This window comes from Gymnoscopelus braueri, assembly GCF_963280865.1.
Source record: "Gymnoscopelus braueri genome assembly, chromosome: 24".
Taxonomy (NCBI): Eukaryota; Metazoa; Chordata; class Actinopteri; order Myctophiformes; family Myctophidae; genus Gymnoscopelus; species Gymnoscopelus braueri.
Genome location: NC_137626.1, coordinates 1400729 through 1427387, shown reverse-complemented (window position 1 = coordinate 1427387; position 26659 = coordinate 1400729). Strand labels below are relative to the sequence as shown.

The following is a 26659-nucleotide window of genomic DNA, read 5'->3' as shown; positions in this document are numbered from 1 at the left end:
ACTAAAGACTGTTTCATAATGTTATTAAACTATCTTATAATATTTATTCCTCAGTATAATGTTAATTATTATAAATGTGTAAACTTGTTAACACATCGGGTGCCAAACACGGTCTGAACCGTGTTTGCGCAGAGTAGCGGTCCGGTGCCGAACACGGTCCAGACCGTGAAATATGTCTTTTTGTTTTTTTCGTTTTTCTCCACACGGGCGGGGCTAGAGCAGCTCTGGGAGTACCCATTGTGATCTTGAGAAGGATAGGCCAGATAGATCACCGGAAAAAAAAAACATGGCTGCCATCCACTTCCTGTCTATTTCCTTCTTTAAAACACCTATATCTCCGAATCTGTTTCCGGTGGGGAAAACCGGTCATGCGCGATGCGCGATCCCCCCCCATTGTAACTCGCGAGTGAAATGTTATCGTTCCAGGCTGTAGCCAGGGTCATCGCGCAACATGAATGGATGTTTTTTTTTACATGGATTTGCTCCTCGTGGAGTCTAGAGCTTTAAACAGCAAAGCGCAGTCAATGGGGAGAATGCTGGCACCCAACGTAAGTTGTTATGAAAAAATGCTGGCACCTGATGTGTTAACATGGTCACATTGTTCACTGTGTGTGGAAAGGGAGTTTGTGTGGAGTTACATTGCCCTCTGCTGGTTGCATTGGTATACTGCTGCCGTATACAGTCTGATGATTATAGTATTGACTTTATTATTATTAATGCTGCTACTGTACATAGTTCTGAGCTTGTAGATCGGCTATTTTTGAAACATTTTAATGTTGAATAATTGTGAAAAAATATTAAACACAAATCTTCACTTACGGTGGTGTCTGACAAATATATTCTCAGATTATGGTCTGCAGCCAAAATACTTTAGAGTTTCCAACAGGCCAGACATAGACTTTATGTACAGCAGCTATATTTGAAAGAAATTGGGCCTCTTCTTTACTTCCTTCACAGGCCTTACAAATTATATTAAGTAAGGCTTTGTTTGTTTTGTAAAGCGACTTTGAGTACCATCTCACTGCTGAATGCTTTATCTGTTCAAATTGACTGAAATAACTTTCTCCCCACAGCTCAACAAGATGTGATATACATTCCACCACAAGGAGTCCTTCACCTGCTTCCAGATACCAGCTCTGTTACTGAACCCATCACTGGCATCCTGTGGAAACATGGACCCAATAAAGCAGCAGAATGGGATCAGGGTTTTGGTCCTGATGTGGATTACTACGGGACATTTAGAGACCGCACAGACCTGGATAAAGAAACTGGACAGTTGGTCATCAACAAAATGACCATAGAAGACGGTGGAGAATATTCTGTGCAGATCAACGGTCGACAGATGAACAAGACTTACACGGTTAAAGAGATGAGTAAGTATGAACTGTGTCCTGTGAAGGTCATGTGACACCATGGGTTTATCATAATACAATGTTTCAATGCATGTCTGTCCAGTCTTTAGAAAGGTTAAATACAATGATCTTTTTGATAAAGGGATATTTCACGTTCAAACATGTTTGGGTTCATGTTAATGTCTGGCTTTATTCTGAGCATCCCAGACGGTTGCTTGATTGGGTATTTAGATAATTGATATTTATTTTATCTGACACGCCCCCTTCCTATTCCTGCACATTGCTGGCTGCTTGTTGCTTTGTCTCCTCATCTCAGAACAATAGGGTCAGAGTAAGGGACTGAACAGTGGCAGAGTAATATTTATAATGTGATTAGGCCGTTCTGCTAGGTTTGCTGTCATGCTCATTTGAGCACGGCTGGAGAATGCTGGCTCTATTATCTTCAGCTTATCCTTTGAATAATATCCATGAAAAACATTGTCTGCTTTCTGTCAATATCACTGAAATGGTTTCTGTCCTGTCTCACTCAATAAGCTGATAGGCCAACAATAATGCTCCATCATAAGTCCCACAATCCTTTACATTACAGAAGCTTCTGTTCATCAATACAAACATGCATTCAATGTTTTTACTGAATGCAGGCAGACATTATGTGTTTTGTTTACACTGCTTCTATAGAAAATGAATGTGAGAAAATGAATATATATAATATACACATATGTATGTGCACCATAACCATTACCTGAGGAAGATCACATAACCCACGTGTTTTCCTCATCAACATGTTGTAACTGCAGTCTAGAGACAACATCAGCAGTAATTTTGAGTCTTTATTCTGTTTCCTCAACAGAGAAAGTGCCAAAGCCCATGGTGGCCATCAAGGATCCTTGTAAAGCTAACTCTACCAGCTGCTTGGTGGACTGTTATGGAGACGCCACAGAGTCAGGTCCTGTCACCTATCGCTGGAAGAAAGATGAAGGTGAATGGATGGTGTCTGACTCTGGACCAAACTCTAACAGGCTGATTATCACCAAGGATGAAGATTGGAAAGTTAAAACATTAACTTGTGAAGTGAAGAACGTGTTCAGTGTAGACCAGAGTGATCCCCTTGACAACCTGCTTTATCATGAAGGTATGTATTTACTATGGAGCAGAGTGATCCCTATGACAACCTGCTGTATCATGAAGGTATGTATTTACTACACCACGTGCACACATTAGAATCTAATGTGTGAGGAGACTGTGTTTTTTCAATTACTGTTTTCATTCATTTTATTTTATTTTTCCCCAAACAATTATAAAAAAACACGGTCTCCTCGCTATAAGGAGAATATTATAAGGAGAATATCAGTCACCAGAACCCAGGACAGATTTTTTCAATGAACCTCACATGGTTAAAATGGAGTTTGAAGTTACAATGGGTTTGTATAGGAAGGGGGCGTGTCTGATAAAATAAATATAAAATATCTAAATACTCATTCAAGCAACTTAAAAACTGTCTGGGGTGAAACACAAAAGTGTGAAATATCCCTTTAAGTACATGTTTTAATATCTGTACTTGATTGAGTATTTGTATTTTTGGATACTTGTGACTTTCACTGCACTGCATTTCAAAGACACATACTGTACTTTTAACTCCACTACATTTCTAGGAAGGTAAATTAACCACTTAAGCCTTATGCCAATAGATCTGCTATTTTCACATTGAATATTTTTTGGAAACATTCAATGTTTTTACAGCAATACAATGATATTAAAAAAATGCAATGCAATCAGAACTTTTACACTCAACATAGTCATCATCCATCTTTCTGAAATGATACCAAGCCAATCAACATTTTTGGCTTATTAGTGAAGCAGCTCTTATTTATTCTGGCAGCTTTAGACCTACCAGAAATACAGGACTCTACTACGTTACTGAGCCTCCTTCAGTGTGTTTACAATAATTACATCTCCATTATTCAACCAATTTGTCAACAAAATGCAGAATGTGTATGTATTATTCTGTGTTATTCTTGAATTGAAAATAAATCAAACCCTTTTGTCTCCTAGGACCTCCACCCAAACCTACACCCACTGGAGGCATTGTTGGAGGCGTTATCGTTGTTCTCATCCTTGCAGTTGGTTTGGTGCTGGGGGTGAAATATCGTGGTAAGTTTCTTTACTCATTTTAAGTTACACATAACATACAACATGCATGAAATGTTTTCATCTGTAGTTGGTCAGACTGCCTGTACTGCCATTAATGTTATGTGTTGTACAGTATGTGTGTGTGTCTATACATGCTGGTATATGTCATACCTTACAGATATTTGGTCTTCATGAACTCTATTGTATGTATGTATGTTTATGTCTTATATGTCCTCTTATCTTCTTAACAAGCTTAACAGCTGAAACATCACATCACTGTTACTGTATGTTATGTTATGATGTTATGATGTCATGTTATGTTATCATTGTGTTTGAATTTCATCTCAGATCGTATAAGGAAGATGTTTTCTTCTGGGCCTAAGCTTGAGCATGAACGTGAGCGTGATGAAGGTGAGTGAGTTAGATAACTTTATTTAACCCTCCAAGACCCGCAGTTGTAATATTACAACATTTGTATTTTATCAAAAACATGGTATAAATCATTTGTTTTCCTGTTATTCTTTCACCTAAACATCATCATTGGATCCTATTGTTTAGTCTTGCAATGTCATTGGCCGGGATATTTGCATATAAATACCCCCCACAGAGGCAGGAAAAGTCACAACTTGAAAATCCTTGAAGGAAGAACAATCTCTTTTTCACTGGACAGGATTTCTCACAAAAAAGTAAGTAAAATGTCTGCAATATTTTTTTTGGTGATCATTAGAATGTCTAGAACATGTACATATGATATTATTGGGAAAGATATCCCCCAAATGTAAATTAGAGCATGCTTTATACTTGTTGTTTTTTTACAACTCTGGGTCATAGTGGTAGCAAATAGCAATGCCACCTGTTCACCTGGCTAAGTGGAGTCTTTTATACAATTATGTGTATTTTCCCCACATTGCATTACTATATATATATACCACAAATAACCACAAACATTACCAAAATGTTTTGCTAAAACATTATAGGCAATGAAATGTTATAACTTATAAGCTAAAGCAGTATATTTGTCTTCGAGTACAATTGGTTAAAACATACAAATTGGTATGTGTGTGTGTGTGTGTGTGTGTGTGTGTGTGTGTGTGTGTGTGTGTGTGTGTGTGTGTGTGTGTGTGTGTGTGTGTGTATATATATATATATATATATATATATATATATATATATATATATATATATATATATATATATATATATATACCAATTTGTATATTGTAACCAATTGTACTCGAATACAAATATACTGCATCATTAGCTTATAACATGTCATTGCCTATAATGTTTTAGCAAAACATTTTGGTAATGTTTGTGGTTAGCAATCAGTGTATGGTAATTGTTCATATGGGAGTCGCCCAGTTAAGAATCTCTCATCATTGTTCATGTGATGGGTGTTGGGATTGCCCACTTACAGTCATCCCCAATCCCTTTGTTAGGCTAAGCATCATCATTCATCACTGATAGTGCTAAGTACCATCATCACTGATGCCACTTGTGAGGATAAGCAAAGTACAATAGGTTGGCCAGACAGTATTGTGTGACTTGTGAAATATGTACCTGCAGTGAGATGTGCTAGTACTAATGTACTAATGGTATTTCTTTATTTTCATTTCAGAATGCCACAAGCAAGGAGAGAGCCTCGCTTCACTGCAAGGGATGTGTTGGATATTGTAATGCATGGAGAGAGTGATGTGGACATCGACTTTACTGAAACTGATGAAGAGTCGGATGAAGAGGCCTGTGGAGAGGAGTCCAAAGAAAACCATCCACCCAGTGAACCCAGTGAACCCACTGACCCACTGACCCACTGCCCCCCCCCCCAACCGGCCAAACACGCCAAACCCAGAATGCCACAAGCAAGGAGAGAGCCTCGCTTCACTGCAAGGGATGTGTCCAGACTGCAATCCATGCAAGGCACCATGTCAACATCGGCCATCAGATGTGCGCCAGGACCAAGTTGGACACCTCCCACGGAAGACAGAGAGGGGGCGCTGCAGGAATAGTGGCTGTTCAAGTTACACCAGCTTACTCTGCCACAAGTGTGGTGTTCGTCTGTGCATTTCAGGAGACAGAAACTGTTTCTGGGACTATCACTGCTAAAAAGCAAGTGATTGTAAATGGTGTTCAAATTGATGGATGAGAGGGGGTGCCCGTTTCATTTTGAGCAGGTGTGAATTGGTCTTCGGTGGAGGGCTGTTTGCATCACATTGTGACCAGTGTATATTGTAATTAGGTTTCTTTAGTACATTCATTGTACTGTTTTTCATTTTGTTCTTTTAATAAAATCAAAATTCTTAAAAATATGGCTTATTGATGTTATTATTCATAATGTACTGTTCTGAGGCCCAATATTATTCATAATGTATACTGTTCTGAGGCCAAATGATAAACCATAACCATATAAATGAACCCTTAAGTTGTTTTAGTGAAGTATATAGACATTTGCCATGCTATTCTGACAGTGAGTAAAAATGGCCTATAGGAAATTCTGCTACCCGTTAGACCCACTGTTGTAATATTACAACATTTCAATAAAACCTTACGAAAACTATTTTTTTTTAAAAACATTATATTTTCCTCTCCAAAGTACTCCTAAAACACCATCTGAAAGGTTGATTATTTTTTTTTGTAAGTAGAAATATATCCGGGTCTTGCAGGGTTAAGCAGTTTGTGAAGTAACCTTTTCTGGAGTTGAACCTCCTACTAATTCATAATAATTAAAATATGATTGTCATTATTAAAACAATATTATCCACAATGATATGTGTTTTTTTTTATTAACCTTTATTTAACCAGTAAAATCACATTGAGACTATAGTCTTTTTTATGAATGTGCACTGGCCAATGTTTCACAGCTCTGCCAGTAACACATACAGGACATGACAAAGACAAACATATAACATCCGTAATACCAAAAACCTACTACCAGGGGAGCTCAGAGAGTCTAAATAGCTAACCAATAACAGGACTAATAAGAACAAAATATCATGAAACTAATAAACTAATATAAAACTAAGATCACAGCGTTTGCTACTCGTCAAAGCAAATTTTGGACTAGTTCAAATTTTGAACAAATGTACGAAGGGGAATTACCAAGAATGTCTTTATAGATAATAGTGTACCAATGTAGCAACCTGCGAGATGCTAAGGAGGACCACTCTACTAAGGAGTACAGAATACAATGGTGTGTCCTGTAGGTGGAGCTGGTAATGAACCTCAATGCAGCATGAAAAAGGGGATCAAGTCTGCCCAATGTTGAGGAACAGGCCAATCGGTACACAACATCGCCATAATCAAGTTGCGACATAAAAAGGCCAGTGAGTAGAGGGGAAGAAAACTAAAACAAAATAACAAAAACACTGAATAAAAAAGATCTACAGAATTTACTTTACTTTTTCATAATATGACAATGTGCAATTTCATTACTATTACTTTATTCACATTCTATGTAGACTGATTTAATATAGTGTGTGTGTGTGTGTGTGTGTGTGTGTGTGTGTGTGTGTGTGTGTGTGTGTGTGTGTGTGTGTGTGTGTGTGTGTGTGTGTGTGTGTGTCGTAGAATATCCATTAAGAGGTGTTCTATCACCAGACAGTGTTCCACCAGCACATGGTATGTACAGGATGATTCTCTTCTGTTACTACTGTCTATTGTTTATTATTATGTTATGGATTTGACTATGATTTATCATTGGTTTCAACCACCATCTTCAATTTATGTTTCACTTTCACTCTTTTTCATTGTTATAAACAGTAATTGAAAAACCTGGCCTATTCTGGGCACATTTTACAAAATTGTCTATACATTTTCCAACATATTTCAAAATATTCTATATTTGTCACAGTCCTTTTTCATTTGCAATAACAATGAAAATAGCCTATACAAGCTCGCAATGCGTTGTGATGTGACACATGTGCTTGTAGATCATGTATCTTTGCAATTTAGTGTGTGAGAAATGATGGGCTTAAAGCTGCAATTTAACTTTCCTCTTCCACCCCGGATTTTAACCCGGTTTCCTGCTCACTTGTTGACATTTTTACCATTGAGCTAAGCCTGCCTGCTTGCTCAGGGGATAAATTGAATCTTGACCATCAGGTTAAAATTCGTGTCAGATCCTTTGTCTAGGTGAGACATGACCTTTGACACCTAAATGTCTCAATAGAAGAGCAGGGAGACATAATAAAACCACCCCAATTGTATAAGTTATATTGTATTAATACTAGAGGTCCGGTTGCCCTGCGGGCGCCCTGCCCCTCTAGCCGCGCACGGGGCTCTAGCAGGGGTGCAGCCATGGGGTGGGCCTGGGTGGGCCGTGGGCCACCCACATAGAAGGCTGGGCCACCCAATCGATTTTGCAGAACTTTTTTTCTTTTTTTTTTTGTATTATTCTTTTTTTAATTAATGTTTTTGATAATAAATCGGTAAAATTATGGGAAAATAATAATTAGATAGCATAACCCTAACCTAACCCTAACCCTAACCCTAAAACCGAAATAAAGTAACCAAAAAAAGAGTATCAAAATGCGCACATTTTTGTATGTGCATTGCTTGTTAGTCGCGCGAAGCCTGGCAACCGTAGCCTGGGCCGCACATCGGGGAACGGAAGCGAAAGCTAAGTGCAAGAAGCAAAGGAATTGTGTGTGCATTGCTTGTTAGTCGGGGCAAACCTGGCAACGCTGTGGCTGGTCTGTTGTAGAGAGCCAGAGGCACAGGCACGGTTGTAAGTCCACAGTACAGCGTGTAGACGTTGATTGCAACAGCGGTGTGATTGCAACACCGCTTAGTTGTCACTCGGCTGTGCTCACGTTAAACGGTGCTTAAGTGTTTCCCTTTCCGTTGTGGTCAGTACTGTGGTGAATTTGTGTTGGAGGAAATTAATTCTGCTCCGAGGAGGCAAATGTGTAGTGAGCAATGAAAAGTACACTACGCAATGCGTAAATGAATCGTGCACGTTGTGGCTAGTGTTGTAATGACATGTGATATGTTGTTGTTGTGTTTATCCCGAAACAATGAAATCAGTGTGTCGGAAACTGGGGATTTTTCCAAATGTATAGATAGATACTCTACCATACAGATTGGACGTAATTACATTTTATCCATAAAAATAAAAAGTTACATTATGCCTCTTTAAGTGGTCAATAAGTCAATAATTTAGATACACTGAGATCAAATGGAGGCCTTTTCGATAAGTTTTAACCATTTTAACTTTAGAATGACCAAGTCCTCTCATTTTGAAGACCACAGTCTCCATAACATGAACTTATTGATGTCCTGTTCTTTGGTCATTTAGAAACTCCTGATCCTGCGTGTCAACAACAACTCAAGTCTAACCTGAAGAAGAGCTTTCAGTGTTTGCGGGAGTGGCTGACAAATGAAGGGGAAAAAACACTTCTGAATGAAATCTACACACAGGTGTACATCACAGACGGAGGGAGTGGAGAGGTCAATCAGGAACATGAGGTCAGACAGATTGAAATATCATCCAGGAAACAAGCCAGAACAGAAACACCAATCAAATTAGAAGACATCTTTAAAGCTTTACCTGGACAAGATCAACCAATCAAAACAGTGATGACGAAGGGAGTGGCTGGCATTGGTAAAACAGTCTTAACTCAGAAATACACTCTGGACTGGATAGAAGACAAAGTCAACGACATAGTCCATTTTGTGTTTCCATTCACTTTCCGAGCACTGAATTTAATAATGAAGGAGGACAAGAAGTACAGCCTGGTGGACCTTATGCATCACTTTTTTGGTGAAATCAAGGAAGCAGGAATCTGCAGCTTCAACAGTTCCAAATTTCTGTTCATCTTAGATGGTTTAGATGAATTTCGGTCTCCTCTACAGTACAATAACATCTGGACTGATGAAACAAAGCCAACCTCAGTGGACGTGTTGCTAGCAAACCTCATCAGTGGACACCTGCTTCCCTCTGCTCGCATATGGATAACAACACGACCTGCAGCAGCCTCTCAGATCCCTAAAGATTATGTTGACAGGGTGACAGAGGTGAGAGGGTTCACTGACCCCCAGAAGGAGGAGTACTTCAAGAAGAGATTCAGTGACCAGGCTGAAACAATCACCTCACAAATCAAGACATCACGAAGCCTCCACAGCATGTGTTACATCCCAGTCTTCTGTTCGATCATTGCTTCAGTTCTGGAGAGCATGTTGAAAACAAAGGAGAAAATAGCACTGCCAAAGACACTGACTGAGATGTACATCCGCTTCATGGAGGTTCAGTCCAAACAGACAAATGTGAAGAATCCTGATTGGAATCCAGGTAAGGCCATTCTTTCTTTGGGACGATTGGCTTTTGAACAGCTGAAGAAACGCAACCTGATTTTCTATAAAGAAGACCTGACAGAGTGTGGTATTAATATCAGAGATGCAGCTGTGTACTCAGGAGTGTTCACACAGATGTTTAAAGACATGAAGGCTGGGTGGGCCAAGGAGGAAGTGTTTTTCTTTGTTCATCTGAGTGTTCAGGAGTTTCTGGCTGCTGTTCATGTCTTTGTCTCATTCATCAACACCGGTGACAACCTACTGTCAACCTCCAAGTCATCCGACCTATTTAGATGCAAATCTAAGATCAAACACCTCTACCAGAGTGCTGTAGAAAAGGCCTTACAGAGTCCAAATGGACAATGGGACTTGTTCCTCCGTTTCCTGCTGGGCCTCTCTTTGGAGCCCAATCAGAAGCTCTTACAAAGACTGTTGGAACAGACAGGAAGCAGGGCACAGACCAATCAGGAAACAGTCGAGTACATCAAGTCCAATGAGAACCCATCTCCAGAGAGCATACATCTGTTGGGACAGACAGGAAGTAGCTCACAGACCAATAAGAAAACTGTTGAGTACATCAAGAAGAAGATCAGGGAGAATCCCTCTCCAGAGAGAAGCATCAATCTGTTTCACTGTCTGAATGAGCTGAATGATCATTCTCTAGTGGAGGAGATCCAACAGCACCTGAGTTCAGGAATTCTCTCCACAGAGAAACTCTCTCCAGCTCAGTGGTCAGCTATAGCGGCCATGTTGCTGTCATCAGAAAAGGATCTGGATGTGTTTGACCTGAAGAAATACCAAGCTTCAGAGGAGGCTCTTCTGGGGCTGCTGCCGCTGGTCAAAGCCTCCAATAAAGCTCTGTAGGTGAACCTATAGTTGTTTACATTTAATATATTATGTCATTGTTCTGTTATAGGAACAGAAATACATGCATTTAACAATATAAGCCCTTTATACCTTGTAGATCTGCGATTTTCTCGCTATTTTCAAATAATTTAGATTTTTTGGAAATGTTAGAATTTAGATAATTTCATGACATGCCCAAATAAGGGCCTCGGGTTAAGTGTATAATTGATGTGAACATTAATGATTATTCAGACTGAGTGGCTGAAACGTCTCAGAGAGCTGAAGAGAAACGTATTTAAATTCAACAAAATGATGAACTTTGTCAAAGATGGACTAATGTAAACTTCTTACCAGTCCGGGGAACAATGTCTTTGTTGTAATTCAGCGGCTTATCTATATCTAAAAGCAGAGAGAGGTTTAGTCCATACTAAAACACCTTCACTGTCTCCAGCTAAAGCACAGAGCCCATGAGGCTCTCTCTGTCTCTCACTGTCTCACTCACACTCTGTGTGTCAAAAGAGGGCTTTTGGCTGTACAGTAGGTCCACTCAGTGTTCCATGAGGTACAGGTGTGTGTCCTTACCACGCCCGGAGTACTTTGGTCCGGTAGTACCTGCCCTCAATTACCTGGCCACGCCTTTGCCCCTCTGCTTTGTGCTAAGAGTTTGCAACAGAGTTATAAACACAGAAGCAAAAGAAGATAAGAACATGAATAGACTAAAGCCCGTTCCAGACCAAATCCTAAAACTGGGGGTTTGTATCTGGACAGTCCACACCCAGGAACTGTGACCGATTAACAGTTTCTACAGCAATAATTAGTCTAGGTTGATAAACAACTGGCCTCCCTAAACTGGACAAACACAGACACATGAAGTAGTGATAGTTTACATTTCCAAAGCACTACAACCTGTTATATTTATTGTATATTGGACACTCATCTTATGTATAACAATGGTTCTCCTTTACTTTCTCTCTTTCACATGCAATACAAAAAGACCTGCGTTTTATGTACACACACTGCGGCAGTGTGTGTGTGTGTGAGAGAGAGAGAGAGGGAGCATATAGCTTGATTATCAGACTGAACCTGCATGGAGCTTCAGTCTGACATTGGCTCCAGTGTAGGCGATTACTAGGGGAGGAGATTAGAATTTCAATCAGACCGCTGCAACAGTCTCTGAAATTTTCTGCAACACTTTAATCACTTTGCGAATCATTACCTCCACCAATTTGTAAAAAGAAAATTTCTTAATCACCTACTTTTTTTTTTAAAATAGCCGTTTTACAAGCTCACAACGTATCACATTGGGTCACAGAGGCAGAGGCATTGATCCCCCCTACAGCAAATACAATCCTTCCTCCACTAACTCAATGCAAATATCAATATAGGACTTGATCAATGATATACTTCTGACTTTGTGACCGTGTTCCATGCATGAAAATCTGCAAACATGCAACAAATTGACAGAACGGGATGAAAACATAACACCATTCAATTGATTTTATCATTACCATCTGAAGTCATATGATAAAAACGTAAAAATATGAGGATTACATTTCTAATGTAAACTTTTTTTCTTCTTTTTTAAATTAACATTATGTTTGTGATTTACAACTGGATATGTTTAATATATTATGAGATGATTCTTGAAAAATACAAACATAGATTGAATCACCATTGTTTCTTCAGGCTGAGCGGTTGTAACCTCTCAACGAGATGCTGTGAGAAGTTATCATCACTTCTCGGCTCCAGCTCCAGTCTAATAGAATTGGATCTCCGTAACAATGATCTGCAGGATAAAGGAGTGAACCAGCTCTGTGTTGGACTGAAGGATCCAAACTGTACAGTGAAGACCCTCAGGTCAGTATTAATGAACTGTTGAACAGGTGACCGTTTCTATTCTGGTGTAAAAATAAGGATAAGGATAATTCCTTTTAACAGGTCGTACATGAAAGTCCTTGCGGTCTTGTTTCCAATGAGAACCTGTGAGCAATTAGGGGTTAAGAGTCTTGCTCAGGGACAAATTTCATTTCATCGACACATATGCTGGCCTGGCCTGGAATCGAACCTGGGGCAACCAGGGCCTCTGGCTCTCTAGGCTGGCTCACTAACCACTCAGCTATGGCCGCCCCTGTAAATACTAGGGAATTAATTATGCATTACGTGACAATTCATTATCGATAAAACTATGTGGCAGTTAATATCAGTGACATGAAAAATTTATTTATTTTAAAATCAAGATACTCCTTTTAAACAGCAGAGGGCATAATCTTGTTCTGATTTCACTTGTTCAATGCCCTATGTCACTACATGTTTGAAGTAATGTCATGTGTCAGTAGGTACATGCTTGTACACAGCTCTGTGCAAAGATGAGATCATAAAAAAAGACCCTGATTGTTTTCCAAGGAAAAAACAATACAATACAATACAATAGGCAGGGGTTGACACTAACGCCTGCCCGGGGCAGGTAAATCAAATGGTAGGGCAGGTGAAGTTTGCTATCTGGTTGCCCGACGGGCAGGTGCGCATTTTGAGTGGGGATGCAACTGTTTTTTGTTCGCTATAAAACACAACACGAGATATCCGTCTTTAGACGCTTGAGCATGGCCAGAGCGCTCCGTCTCCCCCTCTCCCTCTCTCCCACACACACACACTGAACCTGCGACGTGGCGAAAACGGCTAATCTACAAGCTCACAAAATACTGAAGATACGGACACGCAACTAGTTATATATATAAATCACCGGGTTGCAAAATCACGTTTGGAATCTAGTGTGAAGAGATTTGTTTGTGAGAAAGTGGAGTTGATGACGAGCATGGCTGCTTCCATCCCACCCGCGATATAAAACAAAAACACCCGGTGACTTTTTTCACATGTGCTGCTGTTCCCTACTTGTCCCTAACTGACGTGTGAAAATACAAGAAGCAACTTGTAAAGCCTTCCTTATGTCAGTATCAGTTCAAAACAGCAGCATCAGCCCAGTACCTCCGTTTGTTTATTGAACGGTCAAAGCTTGACTTCTGGTCGGTGGACTTCAAAATAAGAGCGCTTTGTGAAGTTATGGGAACGTAAGGGTCTTCCTGTCTGTGGAATGTAAAATAAGAGCACTGTTGGCCTATATTGCACTGTTTTCACTGTTGCTACACTTAAAAATATAAAATAACAAGTGTTAAGGTAGGTGATTTTCTTTTGTTAAAATAAGTGTTAAATAGCTTTATATTCTGATAGTACTCATTGCTACAGAGTGTTTGTTCAGTAACAGGAGTCTCCATGTCTCTCCAGCTCTTTATTAAACAGAAAATGCCTTTTCAGGTCAGGATACCAATTTTATCGAATCAGGACAGAGAACTTAGACAGGATACAGATTAAACAAGTGAAATTGGAAGTGATGACATAAAGAAATGAGCATGTAAATTTGGAACTGGAACACTATAAAAATTAAGCTGATAAATGGGTACTCTCCTGATTGGCTGAAATGGTGTCACCTACCTGGAAATGTATTTTCTGTCTATCAAAGAGCTGGAGAGACAGAGTGACCCCTGTTACTGAACAAACACTCTATAGCAATGAATACTATCAGAATATAGAGCTTTAACCCATAACAAAAACCTTTTTGTTTTTACCAAAACATATCACTTACCCTACCTTTAACCCATAGTCATATTCATAGACATAGTCATATTCATTCATTTATATATTTGGCATAAATATTGAGGTATGACATTTTTTATCGTGCAGCCCCATAATTCGCAAGTAGAAAGTAAATAATATGTGTTTAATTGAACGGTAATTAAATTTAACCTATTATTTTATAAAGGACGATTTACTTTTCGGGCAAGTGGGCAAGTAGAAAATGACATGTACTTGCCCGACGGGCAAGTGCCTCTGAGACCTTAGTGTCAACCCCTGCAATAGGGCATAGCAGTGGCGGCCATTTTCTGGTTCCACTTCAAAATACTCAATGCATTTTTCCCATTGATATTTCCAAAAATATTTATATCAATTCATTTAAGCCTAGAAGCAAGCCATCCAGGTTCCTGGTGAATCATGACCATAAAACATTTTTTTCTGTGATTTTATTTTATTTTATATTTAATTATATGATATACTATATTTAATAAATACCCTTTGTTTTGCCGTTTTCAAAAAAGTTTTTTCACAGAATCAAACGTTTTATGGTCATGATTCACCAGGACCCTGGATGGCTTGATTCTAGGCTTAAATGAATTGATATAAATATTTTTGGAAATGTCAATGGGAAAAATGCATTGAGTATTTTGAAGTGGAACCAGAAAATGGCCGCCACTGCTATGCCCTATACAATAGTCCAATAATAATAACGCATACATTATTTATAGCTACAACGGGCCATTTGCGTTGTACCACTGCTAAGGTAAACAGCTAAACTTAAATGCCAAAAAACATTATGGTGAAGTCTATGCTTGCCGAAAATAGCAGATCTACAAGCTCACAGCGAGGCGCAGTGTGACATGTTGTGAGCTTATAAATTGGCTGTTTTTTCTGTGCAACACTGGTGTATGATGAGGTATAAACTAGGCTTCACCACATTAACCAACCAGTGTCTATTAATTTACCAAACTAAAGCACCCGTTTTGGATGCTGTCAATGCACTGAATGTGACATTATCACTTTGAATCAGGCGATTGAATGAAAAGTAGGCGAGATACTGACCTACCCACGTTTCATCAGACCATTGATTAGGTGTAGTCAAGAGATACTGACCTAGTGACGGAGGTGTTTTGTATAAAGTATATGTAACAGACGTGATCTTGCGTTGTATTGTAAAGCACCACAGACCAGGATTCTCAGTTGAGTTGATATATTCTGATAGACAGACAAACAAGGCAACCACTGATCTGTTCTTGGACATGTGTTTCCACAGTGACCAATGCTGGAAATAGAACAGATACAGTATAATGAAAATACAATGAAAAGTATCAGTCTGTGCCTACACAACTCTGGGTACATATGTGACTGGGTACAATGGTTTATGCCGCAAGTGATCATTTTCCATTTTCCATTTTTTTTACAGATTATTAAAGTAGAGAATATAAGCTTTCATATGATGTATCATTCATTGAAATTTGAACCTTAAACCCCAAAGCAGAGAAATTGCCCTGCAAAGATCCTAGAGATTTTAGCACCTCAGTGGCCCAGAAATGGGTGTGACAATGGGAGGGACAATAGGTACTCAACCCCACCCCTAATCACTCCCCCACCCCTAACCACTCCCCTACAGGAGTGACAGTAGGTTAGCTGTCAACACTAAACACACTTGACAAGACAGACCTGCTTTTACATTTCTAAATGTACAGTGAAACAGTACATTAAAAGTAAAGCTCCCGATACTTTTACCCGATACCAAAACAATGACGGCCGCTGGTATTAACATCGCATTGTTAACAGCTGTGCCTCAAAGTTATAACCACTTTGAGTTTCTAACTTGTGGTCATAGTCGCGATACTTTTCAGTTGTGTGGTGGTACTTTTAGATGGATTTTACTGTAACAGAAAGTTCTGTCCACCGTCCAGTCAGAGGGCATGGTTCAGACCGGAGCAGGCTCTGTTATCACAGACGGAGCTAGCGTTATTATTAGCCGTAGCCAGTGTTGCCAGATTCTGCTGGAGAGAAACAAGCAGCCAGGTCTATAAAAATAAGGCCAACATAAGCAACTAGGGCAGGTCAATCAAACTGTCTAATATTAAATACTGTCTAATATTGTTTTATGTTTTCCCAAAGATTTTCATGCCAAGAGGACCCCTCTTGCCCCTCAATATGTACAATCTACTTTACAGAAAAACAATACCAAAGTCGCTTATAATAAACGGATTTGGCAACACTGGTCAAAGCCTCATCTATGCTCCTTATGCACGACGGTGTCGCGCGCTGAAAACAGCAGATCTACAAGCTCACAACGCGTCCAGACGTGACCCGTTGTGAGCTTGTAGATCTGCTGTTTTTCGGAGTATGAGTCGGTGCTAATACAGGGAAAGAGGACAGGAGAGCTGATTAGCGTTAGAAGGAGTTCTCCTTAACGTTATGGTACTGTCGTTCCTTTCTCCTCACACCCGCGGTAGCGCAGGCTGCTCGTCTTTAGTAAAACATAATAATAATAATACACTTTCGCTACTGACCAAAACAAAGACGGTTTTGTGGAGTTGAAAGCCTTGCTGTGTGTTTACTAACAGAAACACGTTGTACTTTGGGGGCTGCACTAGAGAGAGAAACCGGAGAACAAAGCCTAGCCAGGACCAATCGAAACCACTCTATGCAAATCTCGGCAGAGTATTTCTCCACCCCCCTCTCCACACGCAAAGTAACACAGAGACTCGCTCTAAGCAGCCTAGTAGAGACTACTTTGCCCTACAAATGTAACCATTTAATGATTCTCCCACGACTATATTTTGCAATAGAAACCTTCTTTAACATTCGAACTGTTTTAATATGAAAAAAAAACGAAAAACACAAAAAAAAAAAAAGAAGCTAAATTCTCATTTTTACTCTGTTTCCACAAAATCGACTTGGGGAAGGTCTCATTGTATTCAGTCACATATGTATTGATATCATGCACAGTTGTGACTGAAAATGAACAAAATAAATAAAATAAACTAACACCTCGGACTGGCGAGTGGGAGCCTCGGGTTCAATCCCAGCTCACTGCATTCCACTACAATGTGGTGTAGTCGGCAGGACCAGGAGCGTAATAGCCTCGCGTGAGGGACATGAGGGACGTTGTGTACGGTGGTCCGCGGCGTGAAGTGTGAAGCGCGAGGACGCGCTCCAAAGATCGGGAGGGGGGGGGGTGATTGTAGCCCCCACAGTCAAGTTAGCCAGAACCGGCGTGCAACAGACCTACCAATCGGGCTCAGCCCTATTGGCATGACTGGTAACACATCAGACTGGCGAGTGGGAGCCTCGGGTTCAATCCCAGCTCACTGCGTTCCACTACAATCGGAAGTACAATATGTTACGTCATTCCCTTACAGGCAGCCACCAATTCTCTTAATTGTCTCTTAAATTGACAGAACACTAGATCTCAATACACATTTGATATCTGGGCAAGTGGAAGCATGATTAACTATGTTACATACAGTTTTGGACCGCGATGGAGGCACGCAGTCTCAAGTGAACTGGAGCCACGAGAGGCACCACCTAGCGAGCTAAAGCGAACGTTCGCTTGAGCCTACTCAGCACCGTCCGAGTTATGTACTGATAAGCACAGAATCGTAAATCATGTTGTGAGGACAGCTCTGCCTCCGGGTAGGTGAGTATCTCTTGATTACAACCAATCAATGGTCCTCCGTGTTTAGCTACGATCGGGGGTTCGATCATACTGGAGATAAATATTCTGTGACAAGTTGAAAGGTAAGGAAAGCGCAGATTTTGGCTGGCACTGGCGTAGCAAACAATGTTGTATGTCTGGCAGTCAATGAGTTAAGAGTCATGTTCACAAGCTGCTTGCTTGGTGATGGAATCAGCAGCTTACCCACATATTGGATAAAAATGCTGTGTTCTGTGTGTAGCTCTTCAAGTATATTATTGCAGGTGAAAGCATAAAGATATTATCCAGATGAATTCAAATAGAAAAAAAGGCTGTGTCAGTGGCAGTATAAAAGACCAAATGGGCGCTCGGGTGGCACAGTGATGAAGTGCCTGCCCACCACCACAGAGGTTGTGGGTTCGAATCCACCTTTGCTGCATCCAGCTTTGTGGAGTGTCTACAGGAACACAATTGGCCAGTGTTCGGGGGAGGAAAGCCGGGCGGGGAGGGTGATAACTGTCAATGCATGCACATACTCCTACGGGCTGGGGCAGCACCTGTCAGCAGGGAGGTCAAAGAACATAGGCTCTACGTCCTCCCGGTGGAGGCTCCTCACTGGTATGTGAGTTAGTAGGGTAAAACAGCAGTGACAACACAGAAATGTATGTGGGGAGGAATTAATTGAAAGAAAATTTTCTTATGCCAATTTTGCATTTTGCATTTTGTCTGGACATCATCTGTAGGAGTAATATAAAAAAATGTGCTTTGCAAAAACGGGCCTGCAGGTGGCGTTATAATATATTTTTTGGGTGATGTCAATTCTGTGTGGTGGAATCCGGCGTGGTCGGTGTGAAGCAACGGAGTGAGCTCCCTTCTCATCCCGAGATAATCACGGTGCTAAGCCGGGGATCTGTTAAGTGACACGGCGGGGCGTGTGGTCCCAAACAAGGGAAACACAAACAGTACCCAGTTGCCGAAGGGTGCTCGTAGGGTTCATCCCTCGCACGGTAGGCCAGCAGTCACCCCATGGGAGGTATTATTGTCGGCCTTGCGGCATGAGCCATTTGAGCCCGTGGACACTTTTGGGCTGCAAGGGCTTCTCTCAAGACAGCATTCTTGCTGGCAATTGTGTCAGCAAAAATAATGTCCCTGTCGGTGCATGAGGGATGCTGCCACTTCCTACATGGCAATGCTTGGGTGGTGCTGGTACCAATCCCTGCATTCCACCCTATGGCCTGATCGGAGTACAAGCCAGTCAGTCTATTGAGCTGCCCCCTTCCCACCCTCCTCAGGGCGGTGAACCCGGGTGTAATCACTGTTGGGCCCTGTCAGGGCCTTGAAGGTGAATATGTGTGCTTTAAGTCGAAGGCTAGACTGTCCCACGGGATCACAGAAGTAATCTAGCAGGCATACAAGCAGGCAGGAGTGTCAGTGCCACCTGAAGTGCGGCCACACTCCACCCGTGAGGTGGCCGCCAACAAAAATCCCAGGAGGAGATAGGTTTTAACTATTGCAGTTTTATGAAAATTATTCATCTGCCCCTAACGCACACATGCAGACTCACATTTCTTTGAAACTTTGCAGTAATGTAGAGGGTCATTCCAAATATAACTGAAACCAATCTTATTCCAATTGGCCAAAGGGGGGCGATATAGAAATGTTTTGAACATGCAAACTTTAAACAGGCAAAAGTCATGCCTCGTTTGGCCAAAAGTCGTGAAACTTGCTTACAGTTGTGCCTTGACTCATGAGGTTCACATCTATCACTTTGACCAGTAAGCTCCGCCCTTAGATTGTCCACAATTTTGAGCAGTTTGAAAAACAGTGAAACCCAGGATTTTTCAGCTATTTACGTGAAACTGTATCATCTGTATAAGCTAATTTTTCACCAATTCACGGCTTCTCGCCGAAGCTACTGCCTTACAACCGCAAGGTCGCCAGTTCAAGCCTCACTTCAAGCAGACTTCATTTAAAGTGCATTGCAAACAGCATGACTTTATCAATGTATACATGTGCAATTGTTAACGATAACATGAAATGAAGTCTATTGAGAATTACCGAGCCATTCCGGGGTAGAAAACGGAATGCTCGTCCCAAAACACACTGCCCCATTTTTTTCGCGGACCGAGGCGCGGGGTGTTTCAGGGACGGTTCTTCTTCTATTACATTTCTGAATGGAGAGGTGCGCGTTTCTGCGCAATGAAGAACCGGTTTGACGGCGAAACTGGTTTTCTAATGGCCACTCATTAACAATTTGGCCGAATGCAAATGAGCCCCATTTGAAAACAAAGGCGACTTAAAGGGTGAGGGGGTGCTAATGTTGTTAATGTTGCCCCTGCTTGCCCCTACACAGGGGGCAAGCAGGGTTTACACAGACTGGGCCATGGCCTCGTTGGCCCCAATGACCGTACGTCTCTGATATCAACAGACATTGTCAGGGAGGCCATATTACTAGTGTGGTATCTGAACCACTGACTTCACTATGTTTTGGTAAAGGTTCTACTGCACTTTTGTAGTTGCCAACAACGCCATATTGTAGTTAGTTTGATGTTCCAGAGGTGTGTATGAGGTGTGGTTGAAGAATGGATTGAGGCATCACTCCAGTCAGTGAGGTTACTTGCATACGATTTATTTCAAACCAACAAGAGTACAAACAGAGTTCCTATGGACCCTGAGGTCCCTCCAACAGCCTCACGGCCTTGGAGTAGCACACACACTAAGTTTACATTTTAGTCAATCTTTATAGCAGTGGCCACATTTAGAAAAAGAGGAGGTACATGTGTGGGTGGGTCAGCCTTGAAAGGTAAGACCCCACCTAGACAAACAATAGATCACACTTTGAGTCCCTGATTCGATTTGCAACTGTATGGGCCAGGAAGGGATGGATGGAGACAGTGTCTTGTGGCTTTGTTGTTCCCTGTGCCGTCCAGGTAAAACAAAGAGAATGCTAATTGTACCCCCCACCCAGGCTTGGGTGATAGGCTCGCTTAGATTTGTATGTGTGTTCATGAAATATACTTCACTAGCTCAATGAGAAGAGAGGCAGTCTGTGAGGGCAAAGGTTGCTGGTTCGATTCCTGTCCTTGACAATGTGTTGAAATGATTGTGATTTGGCATTCTTAGTTTTACATGTAGTGTTTACTGAGGTTAGGGTGGGTGAGTGGGGGCATTGCATAAAATATGACCTTGTTAATTAATGCATGTGCAATTGTTAAAGAGATAACATGAAATGCTTATGCAATTGTTAAAGATAACATGAAATGCTTATTTGAGAGTATGTTTTTTCAATGTATGACATACTTCATTGTGAAAATAGCCGATCTACAAACTTTTCAGATAGCAACGTTTTGTGAGCTTGTAGATTGGCTACTTTCACTGGTTTCTGTTTCGAGGAGACGTACAATTTCTCTATCTGTAGATATGGTTAGGGAACCAGTGATCTAGAGTAGTTAGCAAAACAGAGTCTTGGTTCATCAGGGACAGAAAGATTTATATATATTATCAACAGACACTACCAGGGCTATCATATCTCTAGCTCAATGAGAAAAAGTCCCGAGGTCACCGGTTCGATCCCCATCCCCGACGATGTGTTGAGGTGATCGTGATTTGGCATTCTTAGGCTTACGCATAGTATTTCTTGAGGTTAGGGGGAGGCGTAGTTTTACTGAGGTTAGGGTTAGTGAGGGTTTAAAATGCTCATGTTAATTGCATGGTTTTCTTTCTCTCAAGTTCAGTCTTCTATGTTTCTATGGCTTATTGTGCATATTACTTATCATTGCTTCTTTCTTTTTTCTCTCTGCATTCACTGGCCCCGTATTATCACTGCTTGCAGCTATATTAGAAATTGTTTTTAGGGCCATTATTAGTTTAGTATTGTTATTTATGTATTGTTTTTATTGTGTATTATGCAGCACCCCAACCTAAGGTTTTCAGAGTGCATGTATTTGTATCCTTGTCACAATAAATGTCTTGAATCTTGGATTGCGCTATATGTATATAGATATCTTTGATTGTCTATCCTCCACATGTTTCTTTGTTGTCTGATTTATTTTCTCCTTGCTATCCCAGCCCCCCTTCTTTTTCATTTATCTTCCTGAAAACAAACAAAAATGAGCTTCACAGCTTGCACCCACCTTTTAAACCTATAAACCTGTGATGTGACAATACATTTGATTATGATTATTTTACAGTAAAAGAAAAACAAAATACATATAGATTTAAATATGTATAAAAATCATACAAATATGAGGAATACATTTCTAATGTAAAAATGTATTTTTATGTCTATTAAGGTTATGTATGTGATTTACAACTGGATATGTTTAATATATTATGAGATGTTTCTTAAAAAATACAAACATTGATTGAATCACTATTGTTTCTTCAGGCTGAGTGGCTGTAACCTCTCAGGGGGATGCTGTGAGGAGCTATCATCAGTTCTCTGCTCCAACTCCAGTCTAATAGAATTGGACCTCAGCAACAATGATCTGCAGGATTCAGTGGCAAAGCTCTCATCTGGACTCAAGGATCCACTTTGTACACTGGAGACCCTCATGTAAGTATTCCTGAACCTGTTCAACACATAATTATTTCAATTGTGAAGTAAACAGACATGGAGCTTAGCCTAATTGTCTCTGCCAGGCCGAAGGCGTGGCCGAGACGTTTTGCACCCTGTCCGTCTGTGTTTGTGTCCGTCCGTCTGTCTGTGAGCATATGTGACCATTTTTGACTGGGGGACTGTCTTCTCGCTGGTGCCCATTCTTCAGGAAAGCAGAAAAACTCACGAAAATATCTTTTAATACAAAATTAATTAATAGCCTAGGTAGACTCTTCACATACTAGAGTTTGTCTGACATAAATGTCAGAGCTTAAATCAACATGTAAATATGAAATAAATCCATAAACATGTCGCTAAGCATTACTAACCAAATCCTCAGTTTCCATCCAAATATCACGAATTAGCTGTACAATTTCTACCTCATCGTTTTGAAAGGTTTCACTAGTCTGTTGGCTTGTGTCTATTGTAAATCTCAAAGAAAGATGTATTAATGTTACCCCGCTAAATACATGTAAGACAGACCAAACTGTAGGGTACAAAAATATCAATTATTTTATTATAGAAAAGTTTTACAAAATGGTACTTGCATTTATTTGCATTTAGAAATGGTTTAAAAGTGTTTAAGTATCAAATATAAAGGGAAGACTGGTACAAAAAATTAAACAAACAAATAAATCAAACAAACAAACAACAGCGGTCCTTAGTGTGCCGCTTGTTCCACATGGACCTACGATCAATGACAAAGCAAACAGTTCACAATATGCACACAGCATGTAATACATAAACACAATATGCATTCAGCTACAAAATGTCACATGAAATACAATGGGCAAACCAATAAAAGGATTACTTTACCAATAGCTCTTATTATATATGTTACAGGGAAATTGGAAAACCAGTGAAATTGAAAAAGGAGCGCTCGTTTTCACCCCCCCCTCCCCAGGCAATTCTGTAGAACCAACACTAGAGGGCAATGCAAGACACACTAGAGCCCCCCACCACACACACACGCGCGCGCGCGCACGCACGCACACGCGCACACAATACAATACGCCTCGCGCCAAAGCCCTGCGCCGCGCCTAAAAACGAGCATTCCTTTCCAATTTCCCAACGAATGCCAATCTCACTGTGTTGCATATACACATCAGTCGCCTCTCAATGTTTCCACACATCACAACAAGCTCCCCTGTTTCCACCTGTAGCTGTTATACAATGACATCAGATATATAGGTTAAACCAAATGTTATACAAAAATCATAAATAACAGAACATACATAGACTTTTGTTCTCCTTTACACATACATAACAGTTTAAATGCCTATTTGACAGGAGACTAGGCCACACCCCAAACAATGCTGAACACTGGACAGGCACGACAAAGCACCAACAGTGAGTGGCACAGACCTGACCATATAAAAACACTCATTGTAGATCATATAAAACAATACAACAATAAAAGCGAGGATGCAAAAAACAAACAAACCAAAACAAACAGGCTTACTGAGTTACACTCAAACATTCTCCTCTCAACACGCTACCGGCAGTGTTGAGGACCCACAGATTATTGACCTGTTAGCTGCCTGTTCAGAACCCTCTTAAATGAGTCTCACTCAGGACGTCACTCTGTACTCTGCTACCCTCTAGGGGCTACATTAACAATGATGTTTTGTTAAAACTGTCGTGTAAACATAGCTATGTTTACACAACAGTGGGTGTGGGGGGGGGGGGGGGCGCGAGTATTCTTACCCTTCTCTGCACATCATATCCAAAAAGTATGGGTCGGCACCCCTCCTCTTAGTTAGCGGCCAAGATAATCTAAGCTACGGGTTGAAACAAGCGTTTAAATCGCTTATATAGTCAGCCTGTGGCCAGTAAACCCGGTCTGCAGGCGCTCCCGTAAGATTGCATTGGGGAAACATGCCACATGGAATGGATAAAGTGGTGAAAGTTGGTGACATGTATTGCAGCAGGCAACTAGAGGCAAGTAATCAAACCCTTGCGCCATCATGACATATATAATTAACATTAACAAAACAAAACAAAAGCTGTAGGTTTAGCATATTAAGGTTGAATGAGATGTAAAGCCAAAATATAAATGAATTTGTTTATACTGTGCGACGGTATCGTGCAGGGCAAGGCACTGTAACCGGAGGACTCGCCCCAAAACACGCTCACCCCCATTTTACTGGCGGCCCAGCGGTTCTTGTATTCTTGTTTTACTGAGGATAAGGGTAGAAATAGGTTTAGTGTTACTTTTACTGAGGTTAAGATTAGGAATAAGGTTAGGTTTTGGCACCGTTTTACTGAAGTTAAGTTTAGGAATAAGGTTAGGTTTAAGCATAGTTTACTGAGGTTACGTTTAGGAATACCAGGTGAATACCGTCGGATTTTCCCCGGGGCAACCGTGTTTTGGGGCGAGTGGTTAGTAGGGTTAGGGTTCACATCGCCCTGTTATAGGAGGTCGATATTTGCAAAACAAAAACTTTTTTTTATATTACGCCTACAGATTGTGTCCAAAAATCACGCAAATCGGTAAACAGTATCTCTATTGTCATGAGATCAAGGCAGATCTGTCCGATTATGGCTAAGATTGGCTTCCAAAGTTTGCAGGAGTGGTCCGCTTTGAACAAAATGCCTCAAATCATGAACGCAGCGTGCGATTGCCGTGAAACTTTGCACGCACACTCCCTAGAGGCCAAGAAAAACCTTTGCCCTGCATTTTATCAGCCTTTTATAGCGCCACCAGGAGACCGATATTTGCAAAACACATTTTTTTATATTACGCCTACAGATTTGTTCCAAAAACAACGCAAATTGGTACACATTATCTCTATAGTCATGTGATCAACATGGATCTGTCCGATCTTTCATATTCCATCCTTATGAGCTAAAATTGGCATCTAAAGTTTGCAGGAGTGGCTCGTTTTGAATAAAATGCATCAAATGATGAAAGCAGCGTCCAATTGCCATGAAACTTTGCATGCACATTCCCACTAGGCCGAGGAAGAAATGCCACCCTTTTCGCATTGTCCTGTTATAGCATTTATAAAAAGTTATATATGTATATATTACTCCTACAGATTTTGTCCAAACATCACGCAAATCGGTACACATTATCTCTTCAGTCATGTGATCAAGACAGATCTGTCCGATTTTTGCTGCTGTCACTGCACCAGAATAAGACACTGTGGGTGTCTGTGATTCTTATGTGAAGAGGGACGGAGCATCAAGAGTACAAATGCATTCTTATTGATCTGTCATTTCAATAGAAAATGCCAACAGGAAGAGCAAAGACAATACTTACTACTTACTTACTACGAATTAAGTTTGAACCATTGATTTATTGAACATTGTCTCCAATAGCTCCATATTAAAATGGGGGTCCGACATCCCAATAGCCCAACAAACGTAAGATTAGTGTGAGGGTTAGAGATGGGCATAGTTACGGTTGTGCTCAAAATTATTCAAACCCACTGCAAATCTGGTTTATTGGCAAAATCGTCAACTGTACGAAATAAACAAATCAAACAAGAACTGTGTAAATAACTCAACACAACTAATATTATGAGTGGTTTCTCCAAATTCAACACAAGATGCCACTTTTAATGACTATTGCCGTAATTATTCAAACCCTTCATTATTCGAACCCTTCATCATGTCAGGTGTCTTTAATTATTCGTACAGCACACTTTTGCTGCTGCAAATGTGATGCATAGCCAGGAACCAGCTTCTAGCAGCATTCCTGTGGCATCTTAGCCCATTCCTCATGTGTAGTTGCCTCCAGTTCACTAAAATCCAAGACCCATCAGACAAACTGATCCAGTATCAGCCCTTAGCTGCACATAGAGGTCTGTTTTTATGATATAAGATTCAGACAAGCAGCAGACTTGTATTGACGTGTGTGTGTGTGTGTGTGTGTGTGTGTGTGTGTGTGTGTGTGTGTGTGTGTGTGTGTGTGTGTGTGTGTGTGTGTGTGTGTGTGTGTAGGTTGTCAGGTTGTATGGTCACAGAGAAAGGCTGTTCTTATCTGGCCTCGGCTCTGAAGTCCAACTCCCATCTAAAAGTGTTGGATTTGAACTACAATCATCCAGACTCAGCAGCAGAGCTACTGTCTACTATACCACTGCAGACTCTCAGGTATGGAGAGACTTGCTGCCACTCACTTATTGTAAATATATATCAGTAATAGTTTTTATCACCAAAGAC

At 40.7% G+C, this 26659-nt stretch overlaps 1 protein-coding gene across 1 annotated transcript in view; it reads left to right on the top strand.

Annotated features, from left to right (window-relative positions):
• Nucleotides 1-26659, top strand: part of LOC308080218 (NACHT, LRR and PYD domains-containing protein 3-like) — a gene marked incomplete at its 3' end in the record, with an annotated part of 71728 nt that overhangs the window by 13727 nt on the left and 31342 nt on the right. Inside the window, exons 2-11 of the mRNA XM_080421994.1 lie at nt 1074-1373; nt 2203-2484; nt 3405-3503; nt 3831-3893; nt 7047-7097; nt 8776-9494; nt 9582-10630; nt 12303-12473; nt 22283-22450; nt 26441-26590. Of these exons, the coding sequence (XP_080278120.1) occupies nt 1074-1373; nt 2203-2484; nt 3405-3503; nt 3831-3893; nt 7047-7097; nt 8776-9494; nt 9582-10630; nt 12303-12473; nt 22283-22450; nt 26441-26590 (3052 nt within the window). The remainder of the gene's footprint in view (nt 1-1073; nt 1374-2202; nt 2485-3404; nt 3504-3830; nt 3894-7046; nt 7098-8775; nt 9495-9581; nt 10631-12302; nt 12474-22282; nt 22451-26440; nt 26591-26659) is intronic.